Source organism: Pelodiscus sinensis, chromosome 7, assembly GCF_049634645.1.
Source record: "Pelodiscus sinensis isolate JC-2024 chromosome 7, ASM4963464v1, whole genome shotgun sequence".
NCBI classification, from domain to species: Eukaryota; Metazoa; Chordata; order Testudines; family Trionychidae; genus Pelodiscus; species Pelodiscus sinensis.
In genome coordinates, this window is record NC_134717.1 from 7,972,574 (window position 1) to 7,995,007 (window position 22,434).

Sequence of the window (22,434 nt, forward strand, 5' to 3'; positions counted from 1 at the left end):
GGGGAGCCCCAGGCCCTCCCCCTATCCTGAGCAGAGAGATGGGTTGCCAGAGACCAGCTCCTGGCCCACGTCCCACTCCCCAGTCCCATCAATGCCATCTGTAATCATCCAAACAGGCCTCTGTGGAGCAATTCAAGGCACTTGCTCCAGCCCCGGCCCAAGCACATTCAGCATTTAACAGGTCTGGGCATTCATTAGTCACTCACTCCCAACCCAGCATACAATTTAAGTACCTGCCTAAGTCCTGCCCTATTCAGGAAAGCTTTTAAGCATCAGTTTCACCTTAAGCATAGGCATACAATGAAGTGACTCCAGGGGTGACGACATTCCTGCCCCGGGCCCTCTGCACCATTTAAATCCTTGGCATGGGATGGCGAGGATGGGCTTGTGCAGACCTTTAGAACTGAATTTCACCCCAGCTATGTTTTCTTTTAAATTCTTATATAGAGCTATATAGCTATTAAGTAAATGATTCATTACTATATATTACCAGCCAAGAGGACATCATTACCATAAATATAAACACAACACAGAAAAAGCTGCAGTATTTACAAAATAGCACTTTTATCCAGTAGTATACATCCTCTTTCAGTTGCATTAATGTCCATCTAGTGTGTCATTTATTTAACTTAAAAATAATCAAGCATGTGCTTTTCCAACCCTGTTTCCCTCCCCACAGCCAGCACACACAAAAGGGTGTGGTTTCCTATTCCAGATACTGAAGTAAAATAAAAACTCAGAAACCACACATCAAGCAGGACCTCGTTTTTGTAGCATGTTAGTAAAATTCCATTCATTTTGTTAACATTCCAGTCTAAAATGAGCTTTCCTGAACATTAGCTATAAACAAAATTACAATCACATGGATCTTCTTGTACATTAAAAGTCAACATGGGGGCCAAATGTTATTTTTTTCCCCTAATATCTATGTTGAATACTCTTTAACAGCCAAAGAGCATTTCCTGGATTGAAAATTAAGGATAATATTCTGGCACATTCAAGGCTGCACACCAGGTCTTTCAGCAGCACATGTACTGGACAGAAAGAGAAACAAAGAACAGAATAAATCTGAATGTGGAGTTCACAAAATAAAATACAACCAAGTCAGCTACACAGTAAAATAAGGAAGGACATTGTTCCCAATTCAATACCTGATGGTCACAATCATTATTTAGAATAAGGATCAAATGTTGCATTCTAGCTGTAAATCCTAAAAGGCCAAATTTAACCCAGTGTAATTCCACTGACTTCAATGGTTGAGAGCCAGGGATCGATTTGGACCACAATGTTTAATGTTTAACAATCATGACTATTCTCCTGCCTTATGACCCCAATGCTCATTAGATGACTACTAATATCCATCGGAGACATGCCTTACTAAAAGAGGCCTTTGTCTGCTCACTCCTCTGCTCTCTCTTTCAAAAAATGCAATTTGCTTAAAATCTCTTCTATTTCCTTACAATCATTAAAAAGAAAAAGAGAAAATATTGCTTACAAGTGCATATCCTTTTGCAAATAAGCTTCCTCAACATTCCTTCATATCTTCCATAGCGTGCCCAGCTGTAACACTGTTTCACAGACTGCTGCAGCTTTCAGCCCCGAACAGAATCAATCATTGCTCCTGTATTCATTAAGCTGCTGTCTTCACACGTGGATTTAAACAGCTATGGCTTCAGTCCCGTCTGTACAACTGAGGCTCTGTCAGATTCACATGAACGTCCATAGGAGCCCAGAAAACTTCAGGCCACTTGCAGGAAGGAAATTCACTGCTACTGTTAGTAACCGAGGACAGACAAGCCTAGAACATAGGCGAGCTTACTATCTTGCTGGCTTGGCTTGCAATGGAAACTAGCCTGAGTTTATCCCTTGGGAAGCTCTAACAGGAGCATCTCAACAGCTGTCATCATTTGTCCATGACGAATAAATTTAGTCATTATTCATTTTGCAGCGTAACCCCTTCAGGTCTGGGTGAGGTGTAAAAGAAGCAGAAGGTGCTATCCCAGGAGTTCAAGGATCTGAGCAGATAACGAGCCAATGTTTTCTTCACCATAACTACTGAGCTGGCACGTCAGGGAGAATGTTTCAAAATAGCATGGGATGTTTTAAAACTTAACTATAATCATAAAAGTCTCAAGTGGATACTTGAAAAATATGACCTGCTTGGGCCCTTAGAAACTTCTGCTAATCATTGTAGCCGAGTCTCTTGTTAGCTAGCTATATATGGGTGGTACTTGAACAGAGCACTATTTCTTGTAAAGAATACCTGAGCTAGTCTTGCCCAATGCATTTCTAGTTAAGATGCTGCATTATGGTCTTTGGGCCTGATTCTACATGGTGCTGAACGCCCTCTATTTCCACTGAGGTCAACGTACCCATCTGTGTATTCCCAAGATACCTATTGTCTTGGGATCTAAGCATCAATGGATCCTGATGTGCTTGGCACCTTTGTAAGATGAGACCCTAAAGCAAGAGTGGGGAACCTTTTTTGGGTTGGAGGCAGCTGCCCCACAGAAAAATCTGTTGGGGCCGCACAAAAACAAAACAAAAAACTCCACACACACAAAAAATCACCTCAGCAACTTGGCCTCTAACTGAGAAGGAGAAAGTCACTCCCCACATTTCCCTCCTACAGCAGAGCCTAGGGGGGCCCAGCCTGGTAGATTTTGTGTGCTCCAACCCTGCGGTAGGGCAGTGTGGGGGGGGGGAGGCTGGAGTGCCAGCACAGACTCCCCAATGCTGGGGGAGGGGCTGAGCCTCTGGGGCCAAATCCTGGCAAGTCAGGGACCACATCCGGCGCCTGGACTGAGGTTCCCCACCACTGCCTTAAAGCCCTAAGCCCACATTTTCAAACTTACATGACTTAAGTTAAGCAACTAAATCCATATTTGGTCATCTTTAAAAAAAAAAAAAAAGAGAGAGAGAGAGAGAGAGAGAGAGAGAGAGAGAGAGACAGACAGACAGACAGACAGACAGAGACACTGAGCACCCACAAAGAGATCAACAGGACCTATGGATTGTCATGTGCCAACAGTGTCTGTCTGCTATGTATATTGGACAAACTTCTCAGACACTTCGCCAAAGAATCAATGCACACTAAACAGACATCAGTCAGTTTCACAAAGAAAAAACAGTTTCTTGAGGTTTCAGCCAGACTGCGCATTGTCTCAATGACCCTACTACATGCATCCTGATTCATGAGACTTTAACACCAGACTACAAAGGGAAGCCTCAGAACTGTCATTCATGCTTAAACTGGACACTTTACGAATGGGCCTTAAAGTTGCTAATTATCTTACCCATTACAAAGATAGCTTCCCCAATTATCACCCCTAATATCATTATTTCATAGACACTAACTCCCCCCCCCACCTCTCCCTCTGTTCTAAAATCTGATTTGTCAATTTTATGTGTGTTCACTTTTTTTGATTGTATCCCTTTGGTATATATGGTCATGCCAATTTTCTTCCACAATTTGATCTGAGGAAGTGGGTCTGGCCCACGAAAGCTCATCACCATCTTGTTAGTCTTTAAAGTGCTGCATAGTCCTGCTTCTTGTTTCTGAGAAACAGGCTTCTGTCGCTGAGATGCATGACACTGGGCTACCAAGTTTGGAAATTTTGACCTAAAGAAACTTCATCTAAATGACTATCTTGAGGTCTCTTTTGAACCAGCATACGCACCAAAAACGACTGCATGGCTCAGAGAATCGGTACACAAACTTTACCTCTGAGTTCAAAACCAACCCAGGTTGACGTGACAAGGCATTACTCCCTAGCTTTCTGATGCCCTATGTGAAATGTACTAATGGGTCTTAGGCAGATTTCAGAGGAAAATGCCCACAGCACGCAAATGGCATCATCTAACCCAAATGGCATTATCTAACCAGCCGATGTAACACATCCCGCGTACTCCTTTACACGTCCTGTACTCTGTGCCACGCACTGGCCTATTTTGTTTAGGCTAATGCTGTTTGGATACCTCAGACTATACCCTCTAGTCCAGCATCCAGTATCCCTGTCTCCTTCTGTGTGGATGTCAGATCAGCTTGGGAGTCAGACAGCTACTTTTCCTATGACCATGCTTGGGACACGCCCAGGAACTAGCCCACACCAGGATATGCATATTTATATGAATTTTACAGATAACTAGAAAAACAAGGTTACAACATAAAAAGGACAAACCATGGAAATAAACTGGGAGAATAGCGACGAGGAGTCCTGTGGCACCTTATAGACTAACTGAAGTGTAGGAGCATAAGCTTTCGTGGGCAAAGACCCACTTCGTCACATGCATCTGACGAAGTGGGTCTTTGCCCACGAAAGCTTATGCTCCTACACTTCAGTTAGTCTATAAGGTGCCACAGGACTCCTCGTCGCTTTTGCAGATTCAGACTAACACGGCTACCCCTCTGATACTGGGAGAATAGTTACTCTCCTTGGCAGCATTATTAAAAAGATACAACCGAGTGTTGCTCCAAACACAAGAAGATAAAACCATCCAGGTACAGCAACTTCTTGTTACAGTTTTTCATTCAGCACAGTGTAATCTCCCCTCCCCTCCCCTGACCTTGTCTCCCCCTTTCAGTATCTGCCCACTGCCCTCCCCTTCTCCATATCAAACACACCTTAAAGGTGCCCTGCTCTACCCAGCCACTGCGATGTCAGCTACTGCCTACAGGAGTCTGCGGGTGTTCTCAGCCTTCGCTGCCTGGCAGTTGGCTTTTCCAACAAACAAGCTCCATGCTTCCCAGCGTAAACTGGAAAACCTCTGACCCAATCCATTCAGTCATCATCTCGCCATCTTCAACACTTACTTGGACGGGAGTTCTTCCCATTCACCCAATCCATTATCCCGAAAAGATACTGCTAGCTGACGAGAGCCAGGTAACCCACATCTGTGGCTCATCATGTGAAGATATTCCTGTTTCACTGTTAACTTGTTCTTCCCGTTCTGTGCATTTTACCCATCTGTTGCCTTCTGTTGTAAGCTAATTGTAAACACTTTGAAGCAGGGTGTGTCTAGTTGCTCTTCCATAAAATTCCGAACAATAAATAACAACGCTTACCCCCTAAGAAAGGTGGGCATCCCTCGTTGCATCTTTGCCAAGAACGAAGTGGGGTTTTAAAGCCCACCCTGTTCTTTGATCTAAACTAACATTTTTCTATTTCCTTTCCTTGGATAGGAAATGTCAATTTAATCATTTTGGCTCCTGTTACAATTCTATTTAAACAAGAGTTAATTAATTAAGTTACTCCCACTGCCGTATGCATTAGTCTCCCTTAAAAGAGTGTAAATAACTTTCTTTTAGGCATCTTGACAGTGGGAATTGGTTTCTGTTTCACAAACACATCACGCTTGTACAAGTCACACTGTGGCTTTGATGTTCATCCTACAGCTTCCCAAGCAAAAAATAAGCAGACTCATTGCCAGTGCAAGTCGTTTAATCAGCCTGGTAATTTTTTTTTCCTCTCCTCAAGGAAGTAACTCAGAAGACAATCGTGTATTATGAGAAAAATCACATTTGTTTTAATTATGTCATTAATGTTTCCAGTATAATCAATTAAATTAAGGAGAATGGTGTCCAGATACTGATGTGATAGATGCCCTATAATAGAACTGATCGTCGAGTACAACTTTTATACAGCACCGTGAGTATGTCAGTGCTTTAGAGAACAGAATAAGCCACAGCCCCAAAGACTTCATAATCCAATACTAAGAAAGTCTGCCAAAATCCTGAGTCAGCCACTGCAAAACAATGTAATAGAAGATCAAACAAAACATTGCACAGCCTCCTTAGTTCTTATTCTCAGGACTGTATCGCAAGCTTTGTTGGTGATTTTATAAAAGCCTCAGCTCTTGGACCCAGGATTCATGTAGAATTTCAGCTTTCTTTGAATGTTTGTGGGAGGAAGGGCGCTATTTTCTTTTGTAAATGTTATTCCTTGCGGCTGGAGAGAAAAGCTTGAAAACACGAATCCTCATGATGCAAAAACCAGAAACCCAATAAAAAGAGCCTAACATAGATTAGCTCTAAATTCTCACGATTTTAATCTAATCTCATGATTTATATGGGCCAGGCTCGTGAGTTTGGAACTCCTGGGGTTGGCAATACCATAAGCTCCAAAGTTAGGGTGACAGTTTTCTGCAGTGGTTATGCATATTAATTCATTAAGAGAACGGTGGTCAAATGACCCAAGAGGATGATTCCAAACCCATTAACCTATGGAAGACATAAAACAAGATCCAAAAAAGGAGCCAATCCAAACTTTCGTGGATGTGAACAACCCCATTAAGGGCAAGATCATTATTAGTATTGCAGTAGCATTTAGAGACATCACAGACAAGCTCAGGGCTCCTCTTGCTAGGTGCTGTGCGCACACATAGTATAAGACAGGCTTTGCCTCAACTTAAAATTGAAATAAGCTGACAAGACAGGCAAGAAGTGGGAAAGGAAATGGCAATGATGTGATTTGTACAGCACCTGTCCATGACAGGGACGCACTAGTGCTACGGTCAATACAAATCTCTCTCTATATACATATATATAAAACACATTTTCTGTGGGGTGGCAGAGTGATGTCATCACACCACTTTGGGTCCACAAGCTCCGCCCTGGCATGGATACTGCCTAAGGAAGGCAAAGCTGCCTGGCAGCCCAGCCTGCGCAGATTCCACCTCTGAAAGGTCCTGTCCGCTCGGCTCCACCCACAGCCTTTCGGACACCCTGTCCCAGGGGTTGCTCTGGCCGCCTATCCTCCGCCATGCCTTGACTGGCCGCATCCTGAGCCCAGCACCAAGCTGTGCCGCTGGGACCCAAGTGCAGGCCGCCTCCCAAGCCCAAGCTGGCTCCCGCCCGCCCAGCCATGCATGGGGCTGCAGCAGTGAGTGGCACTTCTGCCAGTCAGGCAAAAAGGCGCCTGTGCAGGTTGGGCCCCCTTTGCCTGGCACTGTAGCCCCTCGCCCTCCCTCCTCCCCCAGGCGGTTGGAGCACCAGTGCCGCACAGAGAAGTGCTCCCCCTTCCAGGCTAGGGAAACAGCAGCACAGGAGATGCTGTCTGGAGGCTTTCCCTGCGCTTCCATTGGCCAGAATCTGACTAATGGGAACAGCGGGAGGCCGAGCCTGGGGCAAACGCAGGGCCTGAAGACCAGTAAGTTCCCCCCATCCCCTCATGCCCAACCCTTGGACCTCCAGCCCTCTTACTTACCCTCCACCCCCCGCTGAGACCCCGAACACTCAGCCCACTCCTGCCCTGGCCCACCTGGCCAGATACCCTGCTCCCTCCCCCCGGCCAGGCACCTTACCCCTAGCCTGCTCATGCATCCTACCTCCCACCCAGACCTCCCACCCTCCACCCCAGATCCTGCATCCCCATCCCTATACCACTCACTGGCAGCCCATCCCACACATTGAACCCCTCATTTTTGGCCCCACTCCAGAACCTAGGGGGCTCACAAAATCCACTGAGCCTGGAACCCCAGAAGAGCCAATCTGGCCTGAAGCCTTGAGCCTCAGTCCTGCCCCCCACCCCATGGGCTGGAGCACCAGGGGAGTGAGGTGTTTCAGTTGTAAGCCTCATCAGTGAAGGTTGGGGGGGGGGGGGGGGGGGGGTTTGGAGGGGCGTCTTTTCCTTCTCACTTGTGTGGCCCCCAACTGATTTTTCTGTGGGTCAGTGGCCCCTGACCCAAAAAAGGTTCCCCACCCCTGCCATAAAGAAAGACAATGTTGAAACCTTTTTATGTTGGACCTAATATTTTACTTCCTTTAAAATGAAGCCTGGCCAACAAAGCCCCAGTTGGGGCCCAGCCCCGATCTGGCTGCAGCATCCTGTCCTCAGCCCCAAGCCTGGGGCAGGCCCCATCTGGCTGCAGAAAGGGCTGGTGGCGGCTCCCCTCCCCCCCGCTGTGGCTATGGTAGGAGGAGGAGCCATGATCCAGCTGCGACGGACAGAAAGGGCTGGTGAGCATAGCGAGCGGCGGGCGCAGCCCCCTAGCGATAAATAAATAAATAAGATAATTTGCCCAGTGTTACAGCGGTGACTAAAACTGACTCCCGGTCTGGTGCTCTAGCCCCGGAAAGCATTCCAAGACGTTATGCTAACCAAGGAAAATCACAGCACAGGCCTTGAAGAAAAACGCAGGATCAAATAGTTTTAAAAACGCAATGACAAAGAGAGAAAACAAATCCAGCTTTTCCTGTGCTGCTCTCTGCCTGCCTGTCCCCAGAAGGTTTCCTTTTTTGGCTTTTCAAAACCCAGGGTTCCAGTTAACATTCAGGCTCGGTTTGTACTGAGATAGGGTTCTCTCTCAACACAGTTTTCCACTGCTAAATTGAGAGTATATTTAATGATCAGCAATAGCTTGTTGTTTTTATGTGAATATTTCATCTTTTCCTGTTGACATCAGTAGTAGCATTTCTCTTTTTTTATTGACAGTTTGGACCCTTGAAAATTCCCTTTAAATTATACGCTGGGTATATGTCTGCAGGAGCTGTGAGCGAAGATATTGAACATCCTCCCAGGATCTCTTATTAGCATAATATTTATGACCCACTTAGCATTCTTCTCAGTGAGCTGAGCTCTAGCAATGCTGATCAATGAGCAAGACACGTGTATGTCACAGGGGAAGAGAATCTTTAATAGTCAATACAGAAGCAAGAATAGCTTTGCAGAAGCAGAGGTATTAATTGCATTACTGACAGTGTGGCTGTGTTGAAATGGGTTTTTATTTTGAAAATAGTAAGTAAAACATCATGATGGATTTTAATGTTTAGACACATACTAATGCTTTGCACTTTCACAGCACCTTTTCTCAAAAGGTAGAAAAATGCCTTATACCTGTTAAGCATCTCAACCACCTTGTGAAGCAGGAAGGTATTACCCTCTTCCCCCATTTTACAGCTGGACAGACTGAGGCAGAGTGGTTAAGTGACTTGCCAATGCCACCCAAGAAATCTGTGGCAGAGGCAGGAACAAAACACAGAGTCCTAAGCCCCAGTCCTGCTATTATCAAAAACCATCCTCCCCCTCTTCCTTACCCCCTGGGGTTTTAAGAATCAGAGTAATAATCCAGATATATAGCTATTCCCACAGGAAACCCAATTTCAAGATTTGTATTACTTACACACACACACACACACACACACACACGCACGATAACTGACAAACACAAATCAACTGAAAAGCTAGGGTTGGTATTTATTAGAAAATTCATTTTGATTTTTGTTGTGGAGAAGCATTTTAATCGTAGGGGCTCAGTCCTGCTAGGAGTCACGTGTCAGAGGTAAGGGTAACCAGCACTTATCAGAACTTGTCCCCAATATTGCTGTTTGGCATTAACTAACAAAGAGAGACTGTTTCAGACTCAGATGCAGGGAGACATCTGTTGGTGAATTTTTTATTTGCCTGATGCCCATGGGAATATCAAAGAGTGCAATCATTTGGGCAGTCAATAGGCTAAATCCTGTTTGCTTTACTCACACTGGCAGCCCCACTAAAGTGAATAACAGATCTAGAGTGAGGAGAGGCAGACTTGGGCCAATATTTACAACCTTATGGATGGATGGACGGATGGACGTTCCTTTTTACATATGCAGCATGGGAATTCTGCTTGTAAATGTACCAAGTCCTCTGAACCCAACAAAACAGGGCTCAGGTTTCTAGCCATTAGCACCATCTGTTGTCATGACATCAGGAGAAGAAATGGTGCCTTTCTAGCCTGCTTTCCCCCAGAATGGCATTTATGGTGCAAAGTTTTCAGCCTACTGAAATAATTAGTAAATCATTAAATCAGCAAAGTGCTCTGTAACATTCAGTCTCTGTAAGCTGAAGAACGTCACATTTTACATTTCTATAGCATCTACCCTCCCCTTCTGAAGGATCCTGAAGTGCTGTACCTTTTACACACAAATTGCACGCAGGGATGGAGAATGGCTGACAACCTCCACAAGGGCCATAGGATCACTATTGCCCACACAAAATAGATATGGGTTTGCATTCTAAAGTCTCCTCTGAACAGCTCACCAGAGGGAGAAATGCTGCAAGAAATAACTTTTTGTATGCAATGGTATTGTTTAGGGATGCGAACGTCTACACAGTTAACCAACAAGCCTGGGTCCTCTCAGTTACAAGCAGCCCCCCCTGGCCCTTTATCAGAGGCAGCCGGGGGGGACAGGAAGAAGGGGGGGAGCTGGTACACATGGGGAACCAGCCGGCTGCAAAGCCAGCTCCCCGCACGTGATGGTTCCCATGGCGGTGTCTGCCCTCCCTCCACCCCTCACTGCTGCCTCCCACAGAGGCAGAAACATGAAGCGGGGGGGCAGGCAGGAGATGGTGCTTGTGGGGAGCCAGCTTAAAAGCTGGCCCCTGTGAGCTCTGGCTCCCGCATCCTTCCCTAACGTGTACCCGCTGAAAGTGTCACTGGGTACACCTTTGCACAAATAAATGCATTTTAACATCCCTAGTATCATCATGCTGTCAGAACATTGTCATTTGGTGTTGGGACAATAAGGTGACAATCACTGTAGAAGGTACTTAAGATACATATAGCCTCTCTCCTCTTTGGGATCACCGGCAAAACAGAGGAGCAGGGGAAGGTACAGGCACGCTGTCATCAGATAGCGATGGGCAGTCTAGATTAGTGAGATGGCCCTCTTCCCGCTCATTGGGCCACAAGACTCTCATAACCAAGACAGTCTCCCAGGGTAGGGCAGTTTAGTGAACGGTGCTTGTGTGCCTAGATTTTCCAGAGTGCGCTGACTGAACCAGAGCAGCACTTTGATTGGCTGCAGAGGGAGCGCCCAGCTCTCACAGCCAGTGTTGTGTACAATCAGCACACACCTCACTTCACGTGCTCTGGCTTTACAGGCGTGTCACTTTAGTAATACTGAGAGGGAAAAAAACAAATGTGGACTGAAACCAGGGGAATCTGGCAATGTCGCAAGTGGGCAACGGTGAACAAAAATGTATCATGGACTACACGCAGAACCCCGATAGGCCACAAGCAATCCTTGGACCGCGGGGTTGCTCACCGCTGTCAAAGTGAGTGCTGGTGGAGGGCTGTGTGGGGTTCTCCAAACAGCTACTTAATACCACAATCCTTATAATGGTCTGTATTGGAGCGCGCACACGCACGCACACGAGCACACACACACACACACACACACACACACACACGCACACTCATAGACTCATAGACTTTTAAGGTCAGAAGGGGCCATTATGATCATCTAGTCTGACCCCCCGCACAGTGCAGGCCACAGAATCTTACCCACCCCTCCTAGAATAATCCTCTCACCTATATCTCAGATATTGAAGCCTTCAAATACTTTGAAGGCCCCAACATGCAGAGAGTCCTCCAGCTGTGATCTGTGCCCAATGCTACAGAGGAAGGCGAAAAACCTCCAGGGCCTCTGCCAATCTACCCTGGAGGAAAATTCCTTCCCGACCCCAAATATGGCGATCAGCTAAACCCTGAGCATGTGGGCAAGACTCACCAGCCAGGCACCCAGAAAGTTCTCTATAGTAACTCCTATCATCCCTCCATTGACCTATTTCCAACTGATAATGAATGGTCAATTAGTTACCAAGATCATGTTATTTCATCCAACCATCCCCTTATCATAGAATAACACGACAGCTGCTGCCACCCACTGGCAGGTGCACTATTGGCAGGACTCTAACCTTGCCCCCAGCCTGAGCGGTGATGATCTCACGAAGCCTTGGAGCACTTCTGGCTCTGCTAGCTGGCCCCCCACCGCACTGACGACACACTAATGTGTTGTGTATGTGAAAAACTCCCCGTGATTCTGAAATACAGCTGCACGTGACAAAGGAAAAACTAGCTGTTTATTGGCAGGTACCATCCGTGCACACTGAGACAGACAGTATAGAGAGGAAAAATTTAGATTATAGATCTCTCCCCTGAGGATTTATAATCTAAATTCAGGGGAAAAACAACAGATGACCACATACAGATTAACAATAGGGCTGACTAGACCACAAGGTGCCATGTGCTTATTGACCTCGACTCCGAAACTCTTGAGCCACTAAACAAATATTTAACACCTGCTAAACAGATACACACTCAAACCATCATGAAGTGCTAAAATAGTTAAATGCTTCAGAAAGTATCAGCCACAAAATAAAACATCTCAATGTTCCATGCGCAATTAAGACTAAAACACTGAAAGGAGGAGCTGTGAGTGATGGACTGAGGCCAACACACGCAATGGGCCACCTCAGCAAAAACTGCTGAACTCAGGTGTGATGGGTGCAGTGTCCAGGAGCATGTACAGCAGCCCTAATGACTGGTATTCACACAGATGCACAGCTGCAGGACAAACATGGAGCTGTACACGTACAAAGATGATGAATTTACATTCACTCACTTTCATTTAGTGGATTTCAAAACCGCAGCCACACGTGGGCACTGCACACACCACTGTTGCTCAACAAAGTCAGGCTTAAGAAAGCAGGGCTGGCATGATGGCCATCGCCACACTTTCTGAAAAGGGTTCAGGGTGTGTTGCCTGTGAGCTGTGAGCAAAGACAGAGCCAGAGCTCTGCCATGGCCATGCCCACTTGAGGGTGGTTAGTGCCACAGGTTATATCAAGCTCTGCCCTGCACCTTGTGGTCCAGGAGCAGAAGCATCAAGTTTTTGGTTGCCACTGCACAGGTACACAAGCACAAAGGGAGAACGGGCATCCTGCCCCTGGGGCAGCCTCATGCATGTGCAGCCAGAATCCAGCCCTTTGTTTACATGCTTATTCTGTATGTCACAGATCTCTAGTCTAGGCTACATGTTCTGGCTTTTGCACCAAAGCTGAGGTTTGCAGCACTTACTAGAACAGTCTGCATGGTTATGTTTAATAGGAGCCAGTATCTCCAGTGACAAGTCTGTGACACATCGGTACCCCAAGCAACATCCATGTTACTAGGTGTGACAAGAGAGCAGTGATAGCCAGATCAAAGTCACACCACCCTTCTTCATCTTCCTTCGCAGCATTTTGGGGGTAAGAAATACAGCAGTCAAATGATTAGCATTTTGCATTAATTTTCCTGATAGCTCTTTAGAGAGCAATGAAATTCAGCTGTTTGTCTCATTTTCACACTATGCCAGAAAGGCCCTGTGGTCAGAGAGACCTGGCTCTTACAGCATTTTTCGTCTTAAGGGCATGAAACCACTTTGCTGAATTAAGACTAATGGAAAAAAAAATGAGAGTAAGTCAGTTAAATACTACAAGTAGTTTTACTTCAAAAGAGTGAATAACTAAAACCAACCTTTAATAGCACCTCGTACTTGCCCAGGTGCACAAGGTGGATCAGCTTTATTATCCACATTCAGGGCCAGCCCACAACATTTTGGCACCTGAGGCAGGGAGCTCAAATGACGTCCCCATACCTCCTCACTTGGGCCAAAACTTTGAAAGGTCTCAATTCTCTGGGTCCTAGTGGCTCCTCTCCACAGTCTGGCACCTGAGGCGGCCGTCTCAGTTCGCCTCATGCTAAGGCCAGCCCTGTCCGCATTTTGCAGATGGAGAACTAAGTCACAGTGAAATGAAGTGACTGGCTCTAGACCCCCACAGGAAAGCCAATGGCAGAACCAGTCATTGAACCAACACCTCATTCCTACATTCAAACTAATTTCCCTGTTCAATCCTATCAGTGCCACATACACAAGGAGCCAAACACTGCTTTCAGAGTCTCAGGGGCAGGGGGTGTCGGAGTGGGAGTAAATGGGGGCAGAATTTGGCCAAATTCATTATCAAGCCTTCATAAGCAGGATTTCCTTCTCAGCTCAGTTCTATGGTTTTAAATGACTGTGGGGAGGTTTTATCCAAATCCTTAGTGCTCTATTGGTTAAATGAATTTGAATACATTCATGTGTGGTTTCCATTTTGCCTGCACACTGTTGTAAAGCAAACGGGGGAAGCTTGGTTTGTGTTTAACATGTGTTCCAAGTTCCAACTTATGCTGGGTTTGCATTGCTGAAGTGCAGGCAAAATGTCCATAACAAGTTCCAATTCCTGGGGCCTTCCAAGGGCACCCGATCAAATGCTGAAATGTACGAGATCTGTTCTTCAAAAGGAAAATATAATGAGGTGTTGCTAACCACTAAGTATGTCATGCCTCATAAAATATTGAAGAGCTGGGTTGATTCTGTTCTAAGCTTGTTTGATTCTTTAAAAACAAACGTTTTTTTTCCCCAGGCTAGGAAATGTATTCTTCAAACACAACAAGGAAAGCAAACATGCAAATAAAAAGGAAACAGAAAAGAAGGAAAGTATTTAAAAGGGACAATTAAGTTTTTTTTTTTTAAACTCACCATTGAAACATTCCTGCTCTGTCTTACTGATGACTGTAGAGGCTATTAAATTATTATTCGTATTACAGCAACATCTAGAGGCCCCAACCAATATCATGGCCCCCTTGTACTAGGGGCTGTACACAAACATAATAAGACAGTGTCTGTCCCAAAGTTCGTACAGCTTAAATAGGCAATTCAGGCGAAGAATGGTAGATAAGAAGAATTACTATCCTAATGTTACAGATGGGGACAGGAGTCAGAGAAGTTGAGACAGATTTTCCAACAGTACAACGGGCACTTGGGCAGCCCCTCTCATCCACAGCATGGAAAAACTTTGCCCAGGGTCACACTGAAAGTACTTGGTGGACCTGGGAATTGAGCCCTGGTTTCTTGATCCTAACCCAGTGCCTCAACCACAAGAGTGCCCTCCCTCGCTGTTCATGTGCCCCAACCAGGTTGTTTAGTGTAATCTTCCCTTTACTATCTAATCTCCATCTATGGTACAATGGAAACTGTTGCCAGTCCCTCAGCATCCTTAACTGCTGGCTACTCCCCTATGGTAGCATGTCTCTGCATCCTGATAAGGTAAAACACTGCATCCCTGGTTCCTTGCTGGCTCTATAACACTCCCTGCAACGACTCTGAGGATTGGTTGTGCTGGCTGTCAATCGCTATTCTGGGACCCAGGAAGAGCCTTTGACCCTAGGGTCATTTATTCCAGCACTTTGCTGACTATCCTGCTTTCCCTTTGCAGGCCCAGTGTTCAGTGGATGGCCCCTCCCACTCTTTGGCACATGACTGCCCTTTACCTTTTACTTTTAGAGGAGTCACACGTGGTGTCCAGCCCGTTCTCCCATACATTTATTCTCAGAACAGGTGAGCCAGATCCTGTCTCTCCTGCTTCCATTTTCGAACACACAGCCATCAACTGAGGAGTTTTACTGGCAACAGCTTTCATCTATCCTGCCAACCAGCTAGTGAAAACTGGAGAGAAAGCCAAGAGTAAAAGAGCAAATCGGCACTCAGAGGTCAAGTCCTGCAATCCTTACTCAGGAAAATTTCCCCCGAGTCCAGTGAGGCAAAACTCTCACTGATCCTTCCACCATTATACACACCAGTCAGGCCCAGGTGTGAACTGCTATGGAAAAATGGGCAACTAGCAGAGTTAAATTAGTAACTGAGACTGAGTAAACGAACCACGGGGGAGACAATAAATCAAAGCACTATTGGAAAAAACAACAAGACTTCAAACAAGAGAAATTACAGGGAAGAAAATCAATTTCAAAGCATTTTCTATATGGAGCCACTAATTACACTGATAAGAAATAATAACAGAGGAAGCAAGAAAAATAGGAAAGTGAATGCTGGAAAAAGTGGAATAAAAGGCCAATAAAATCTCAGTGCCCTGGCCTGAACAGAAAGCCAGAATTTGGGGAAGGGCAACGGAAATTAAAAGTAAATATATCACACACAAAAAACAAGTTCTTCTCCAACCTAAAGTCATTGAAATGAGATGTTTGAGGGCAGTGAGGGGGTGATATTGCTGCACCCCATGTAGAACAATGACATCTAGAGGGCAAGGCCTGTGGTATCAGAGGACAGCTGCAAGAGAAGAGGCTGCGATGGTAGGGGCATCTGTGTAGAACGGATAAAAGGAATCCTATGAAGGGGACATCTGAGATTAAAGAGCACTCACAGAGAACAATAGGATGGCCAAGAAAACAGCGGATAGACTGTGTACAGGAGGGCAGAATGGCTATGGAGTAAATATTGGACCAGCAAGCTGGGTTGAGTGGTCTGAACCAGAGCCTCATGAGTCTCTTGAGATAATCACATGAATATTGAAGGTCTAGCAATGCACATGCAAGGGTCTAACCAGGTAACTCCAGTCTGCTCAACATTGCTACCTTGTTGGAGATGCTCCCCACTGCCTGGTAGTTCTGACAGATGACTTCTTTGCCAGCCTGATCCTGCCCCTGCTCCCACCTCCTGCCCTTTCTCCAGACTGTGCCTTCTCTAGCCTGTACCTGCTCAAGCCATGGCTGGTCAACTCACTGTCCTAGAAAAGACTGAGCCAAAGACCCAAGCCTGACTTGCTGAAGTCTGTTATCTTAATCTAGGGATGCTTTTGGCTCATTTCAGCCAAAACTTCCATAGGGTAAGTGAGGTCCATGGAATCTCAGAGCGTCTGCAAGATTTGGACCAGTTTTGTTATTCTGAGCCTTCATTTAAAGCAACTTAGCAACTCATACCCTATAATCAAGTCAAACTTATTCAGATTCATATTAACATGATGAATCCTGGTTTCCTGTGTAACAAAGGCATGTGCTTCACCACTGCACTTTTGGGTGAGCAAGAAGTCAATCAAAATGAGCTTGAAAGTGAGAAAATAAAAGCAGTAAAAAGTCGACAATGAACATCAATTTATTAATAAAAAAGAACCATTCTCTGAAAAGTATGAAATGCTGTCTCTCCCTCTGCCCCTCCCAACACAAATCTGGCTTGCGCAGCCATCTTATATGTCTCAGATACATATCCACCATGCTAATTTAGCTATAATACTTGTGTCATAGTTTTTCCACAATACATTGGTTTGTTCATTTTAGGGCATGTCTTCACTATGGGTTGGATTGATAGGCAGTGATCGATCGATCCAACAGGAGTCAACTGCCGAGCTCTTTCCTGTCGACACAGGTACTCCACCAAAACAAGAAGAGTAAACTGAGTTGACGAGACAGAGTCAGCTGTTGACTTACTGCTGTGAAGATCCCACAGATAAGTAGACCTAAGCACATTGACTTCAGCTACATAGCTGAAGTTGTGTAACTTGGGTCGACAGGCTGCAGTAATACAGATAAGGCCTCACATACAAGCCATTTCCTTTAATACCTGTTGACAGAGGCTGTGTCTTTCTTGACCCAAGAGTTGTAAAGCATATGGTCTGCACTAAGACTAACAGTTATCTGTAAGAGCCATGTATTTATCCATTAGGAAACACATGCTTTATGCAGGGTTTTTCAAAGTAGAAGCAAATGCCATGAGAAGGACCTGGGTTTCTGCTTTGATAAACATGGGGCAGATTCCAGAGAAATCATTTAAAAAAAATGCCATTAAGTGAAATGCTCTGATAGAGCTGTAGCCTGATCTTGCTCCCATTAGAGGCATTCGCAAAACTCTCGTTTTACATCAAAGGTGCGTAATCTAGCCCAGTGTTCATATTCAATGTCATTAATAATGACAGACATTCTTACTGGACATCATGGCATTTACAGATTTTCCATTCACAGTAGAATCTTTGCTAACTTCAGCTCCAAAGCACCAGCCTCCCCTACGCATAAGTCCTGTTCCCTGACTAGTTTTTCTTCTAAATGCAAAGAGCTTGACTGATTGAGGTCTGTGCATCTCCAGCTGAGTGAACCCATAATATGCTCGAGCTAGAACAGGCTGACATCCATTTCAGCACTAGCTAGTTCACTTGTATACCTAAGCAAATGGCATTATGAGTCTCTATGCTCTAGAACAGGAGTTACTTGCGTATAGTTCATGAGAATGACAAGAACGGCGACAACAAAAATTATGCCAAAGACAATGGTTTAAAATGCCTACTCATCACCTTGGAAAGAAATACCTTTACTCCTTGGGTATGTCTAGACTGCATCCCTCTGTCGGCAGAAGGATGCAGATTAGGCAGGTCAACATTGCAAATGAGGCAGAGATTTAAATATCCCACACCTAATTTGCATTAAAATGGCCGTCATGTTTTGCTGACAGAGGGGGATCTGTCGAGAAAGAAAGCCTTTTTCGACAGATCCCTCTCTAGACGGTCATTTTTTGCCAACAAAGTGCTGACTCAGCAAAATGTGGTGGCCATTGTTATGCAAATTAGGTGTGGGATATGTAAATCCCTGCCTCCTTTGCAAAGTCGACCTGCCTAACCTGCATCCCTCTGCCAACAGAGGGATGCAGTCTAGATATACCCACAGCTTCAAACCCCTGCACAATCTGTCTATGGCTTGAAACTTGGAGCTGGTCTACATGCAAGTCTCTGTACCGGCACAGCTGTACGATGCTGCAGTGCTTATGTGAAGACACACTGATGTCAATGGGGCAAGCTCCAGTCACTGCAGTTAATCCTCCTCCCCAAGAGACATGAGTTATGCAGGCAGGAGAAGTTTTCCCATCACATCGCACTGTCTACACCGGGGGTTAGGTTGGGGTAATGATGTCGCTTAAGAGCGTGAGCAACACAGTTATAGTGATAGCTCTGCAGCGCAGATCAGGCCTCCACAGTGTCAGATATGCTGTGTAATGTAGATACGCAGTATGCCAGGCAGTTTACTGCATAGAGATCTTTTGGAAAGGCCTCTACAGTCGAGATTCAATCTACTCTGTGGGCACATTAAAGATCCCATGGTTCATTTTGTAGCCATTGAGGTTAGCCAAAACCATCAGACAAACAAGTCCTCTCCCCATGCTACTGATGTGCAATGGTAAGCATCTGTTATATAGCTTGTTGCTGCCCTCCACCCCAGAGATGGTTCTCTCTCCATGATGCGATAAACAAGTTAAGATCCTGGTACCTTCACTCATTCTTTACTAGATAAAAGGCCACGGACTCCAATGGGATGGGAGCTGAACTGCATCAAAACTGACCACGGGTCTCACAATCTGGCCCACAGTTTATAAAACATCTGGTTATCCTACAGGATGAAAACTGCTATACTGGATTACACAGAGAGCAGAGGAGCTGATGGAGCTAGTCTCTGCTTCTAATTGTTTTGTTGGTATAAACGCTTTAATACAGAAAAACAAGTTTAAAAATTCTTAAATTGATTTAAAAGTTAGATTTAAAAAAACAGCCTTATCAACAGACCCAGTCTTGTCAAATCTCAGGTAAGCTTCACTGGGCATTCTGCAGATTTGCAACTTGCACATAAATATGTTAATGCATACTATGACAGTAAAATAGCCCTAGCTACTGTCTGCACATCCTCGTGATCAATTATGCCATAACGCAGACTGCTAGCCAAACAACTGCATGCATGTCAGACATGCTACAGTTGCAAGATACAGTCAAATTAGGAGAACAAAGCCAACGGTTTCTCCACAGAACAAGTAAAGCCCAAGCAACAGCAATGTAAGCTTCCTTCATAGTTAGAGCTGGAGGCAAAGGAGATGGTTTATTCTCCATTCTCTGAATCTTTGTCTTCTTGGCTAGGTAGTTTTCTAAATAAAAACCCTAACTCTATAAGGAGCTGTGTTTCAGTGATATAGATTCTCTTTGTCTTGGCTGACGATCAGTAAATGTGGTTATAAAAAGCTGCCCACTAGGGGGAGCTGGTTTTTTCCCTTCATTTTATCTAGCAAAATAATGAAAAAATAAAAACAAAATGTTGTGGGATCACACTGCAAAAATTTCACAGCCTCAAGGGACAAAACAACTTACAAACAAAAATGCACAATACTCAAGAATGTATTGTACAAGAGTCTAAATAGGATTTGCAACTGACTAGTATTATATTCTGTACTTTAATCCTAACAGATGTTTCTTGAGAAGAGTGATTCAGTGAATTACATTCAGACTTTAGAAAAAAATTAAGCTGGGCTCAGAACTCTATGAGATTTTTCTAGCAATTTCAATATTATGGAAAGATTTCCCTTGCTACAATGTAATGGCTCCCAAACTTGTGGGAAAGCCCCACTTCTATCTGCAAGTGCTAACCCGAGGGGAATTCTGTGCCAAAAAATAAAGCGCGCGCACACACACACACACACACACACACACACACACACACACACACACACACACACACACACACACACACACACACACCCCTACCTCTGCAGGTTTTGTCTGTCAAAATAACACTATACAATCATGTCAGTTTCAGTTATTTTGGGAATTCATTTTAATACACCTGTCATTAACTAGGATTCACAATTCAGACAACAAGAGAGATTCAAGAAATATGTTTAGACAAATAGGTCCCTTAGTAGGCATATTAATACAGAATGCTGAGTAACGATTCATTTAGACTAGAAAACTGAAATACATTCCCACACCCCTCAGAAGCTGTACAAGGGGAGCCAAGAGTAACGAAGCTGAGGGAGAAGGAAGTAATTGCTGGGGAGGAGTCTGGCTGTGAACTTGGAAGGCTGTTGGGTGAGGATGGGAGAATATTTTTTATGACAGGGATGAATTAATAGGGACCCTCCACAATGCAGATCCTGGCTGACCTGTAGCGTCTCATTCAGTCTGGCACATCTGCCTCTGTCCCCATGTGTCCCTATACCCTCCCATCCCCATGTGTCTCCATACCCCACTCGGCCACATCTCCTCCTTCCCATATGTCCCTGCACTCCTACTCAGCCAGCCCCTCCCCTCATGTGTCCCCCCCCCCCCCAAATCTAAAGCCCTAAGCCTTGGTGTGTCCAAAGGTCAGAAATCCTGACACCCCATCTCCAACCCTGCAGCTGCAGTCTCAGCCTCCCCAGTGACTGAAATCCGTTGTGTCTTGTTCAGAGTTATGGACAACTGCCATTTCCAAAGTGTCTGCCACTCTGAGTTTCTACTGTACTTTAATTTTAGATCCAGCTTTTTAATAGGAAGGTGTTAATTGGGGAGCTTGGAAAGATAGAACTGCAAAACTCATTCAACATCTCCCATCACAGTAATCAAACGTCAGCAAATTTGGTCTCAGAGGGATCTACAAAAACCCTCTGACGCACTCAGAGGTTTTTAGTATGCGAAGCATGCTGCTGACATTTGTCTCCTGCCATTTAACAAGTATGGAGAAATGCCCTGTGTCTAATTCATAAGAATGCTAGTTTCATTGCATTGTCTGTCAAAGTCCATTACTTTAAAAAGGAATTGAGAATGCAAGCTTGCAGTTAGCAGCTTATTGTTTCTAAAACAAAAGAGATCAAGTTTCATGGAGAAAGGATTAGAAAAGAATCATAAAATCTAAAACAATATTTTTAAAAATGGCAGTTTACATATAAACTTCAGGCTTACAGGAGTCTTACTATCAATCTGGACAGGACTTTGGACATAAAAGGCCAAATTCTGCCCTCAGGAGACAGATACAGCTTTAGCAGTTCTGGAAATATGAACTGGACACTGGAACGGACTCATCTATCCAGATCTGTGTTCTGAATGGCTGCTGGGTTTCCTGTTGGTTTCCTTTTGGGATCAGAGGGTTCAATCCTGTGGAACTGAAACTGCCACTGAAGTTGGAGGAAGATCGCTACACCTTGCTATTTGCATTACTGTATGACCTGGGGGCCGGAGTCAGGGATCAGGGACACATTTTGCTAGATGCTGTAAATACATTAAAAGAGAGTCCTTAAATAAAAATTTTTACAATTTAAGGCCCGGATTCTGCAAAGACTTAACCATATGCTTAAGTTTACATACAATGACTATAGGTCGGGCCTCCCTGGACTGGCACCTTCACAATCTGACCCGTCCTGAATGAGGGAATTTGCCCTACCTGGGGAGATCAATTCGCCTCCCCCCCACCCCGGTTTGCGAACGACTCTCCTGAGCCCATCAGCAGACCTGGCAGGGCTCCACTCCCTGTAGCAGGGTTCCCCTGCTCCCCACTGCTGCCTCCCAGCTCTGCAGCCAGTCCCAAGACCGCAAGGACTTCTGCTACCCTGGGTTCCGCCACTCCAGGGCTACCAATCCCAGAGGGCTCCACCACCCCAGAGCTGCTAGGGCTCCACTATCGCAGGGCTGTTATCCTGAGCCCACTGGGGCTCTTCTGGCCCAGGGGATTTCTGGTTTAGCAGAGGACCACAGATATTTCTAGACCAGAGAGTCCCAGACCAGAGAGGTTCAACCAGTTATCCAATTGACGCCGGACTATGCACCGTATCTGAAGTGATGCTTTGATGTCTTTGCAGGTTCAGGGCCTATATACCAGTACATGGCAATGGGTGGATAGAGCAAACAGGCAGTGGGAGTACAAGGCAGCAGCATGATGATTATGATTAGCATAATAAGCAGCAGACAGTGCATCAGCTCTCCAGATATCAAGTGTGTTTTAGGAACACAAGCTACATCACAGACAGCACAGGCATCTTCAAATATCTTTGTCTGCATCTTCACACGGATCTAGAGAGCT

The 22,434-nt window shown here is 45.2% G+C and overlaps 1 protein-coding gene across 20 annotated transcripts in view; it reads right to left on the reverse strand.

The window, feature by feature from the left end:
• CLASP1 (cytoplasmic linker associated protein 1) overlaps positions 1 to 22,434 on the reverse strand; it is a 250,998-nt gene that overhangs the window by 118,755 nt on the left and 109,809 nt on the right. Inside the window, exon 1 of one of the 20 annotated variants that reach the window (XM_075933092.1) lies at positions 4,814 to 6,703. The exons of 17 other annotated variants lie outside the window; for them this stretch is intronic. In XM_075933092.1, coding sequence (XP_075789207.1) covers positions 4,814 to 4,847 — 34 coding nt within the window. In that variant the 5' untranslated portion in view covers positions 4,848 to 6,703. Of the gene's footprint in view, positions 1 to 1,495; positions 2,267 to 4,813; positions 6,704 to 22,434 lie in introns of those variants that run through there. 2 more of the 20 variants (XM_075933093.1, XM_075933091.1) reach the window with 2 other exon arrangements.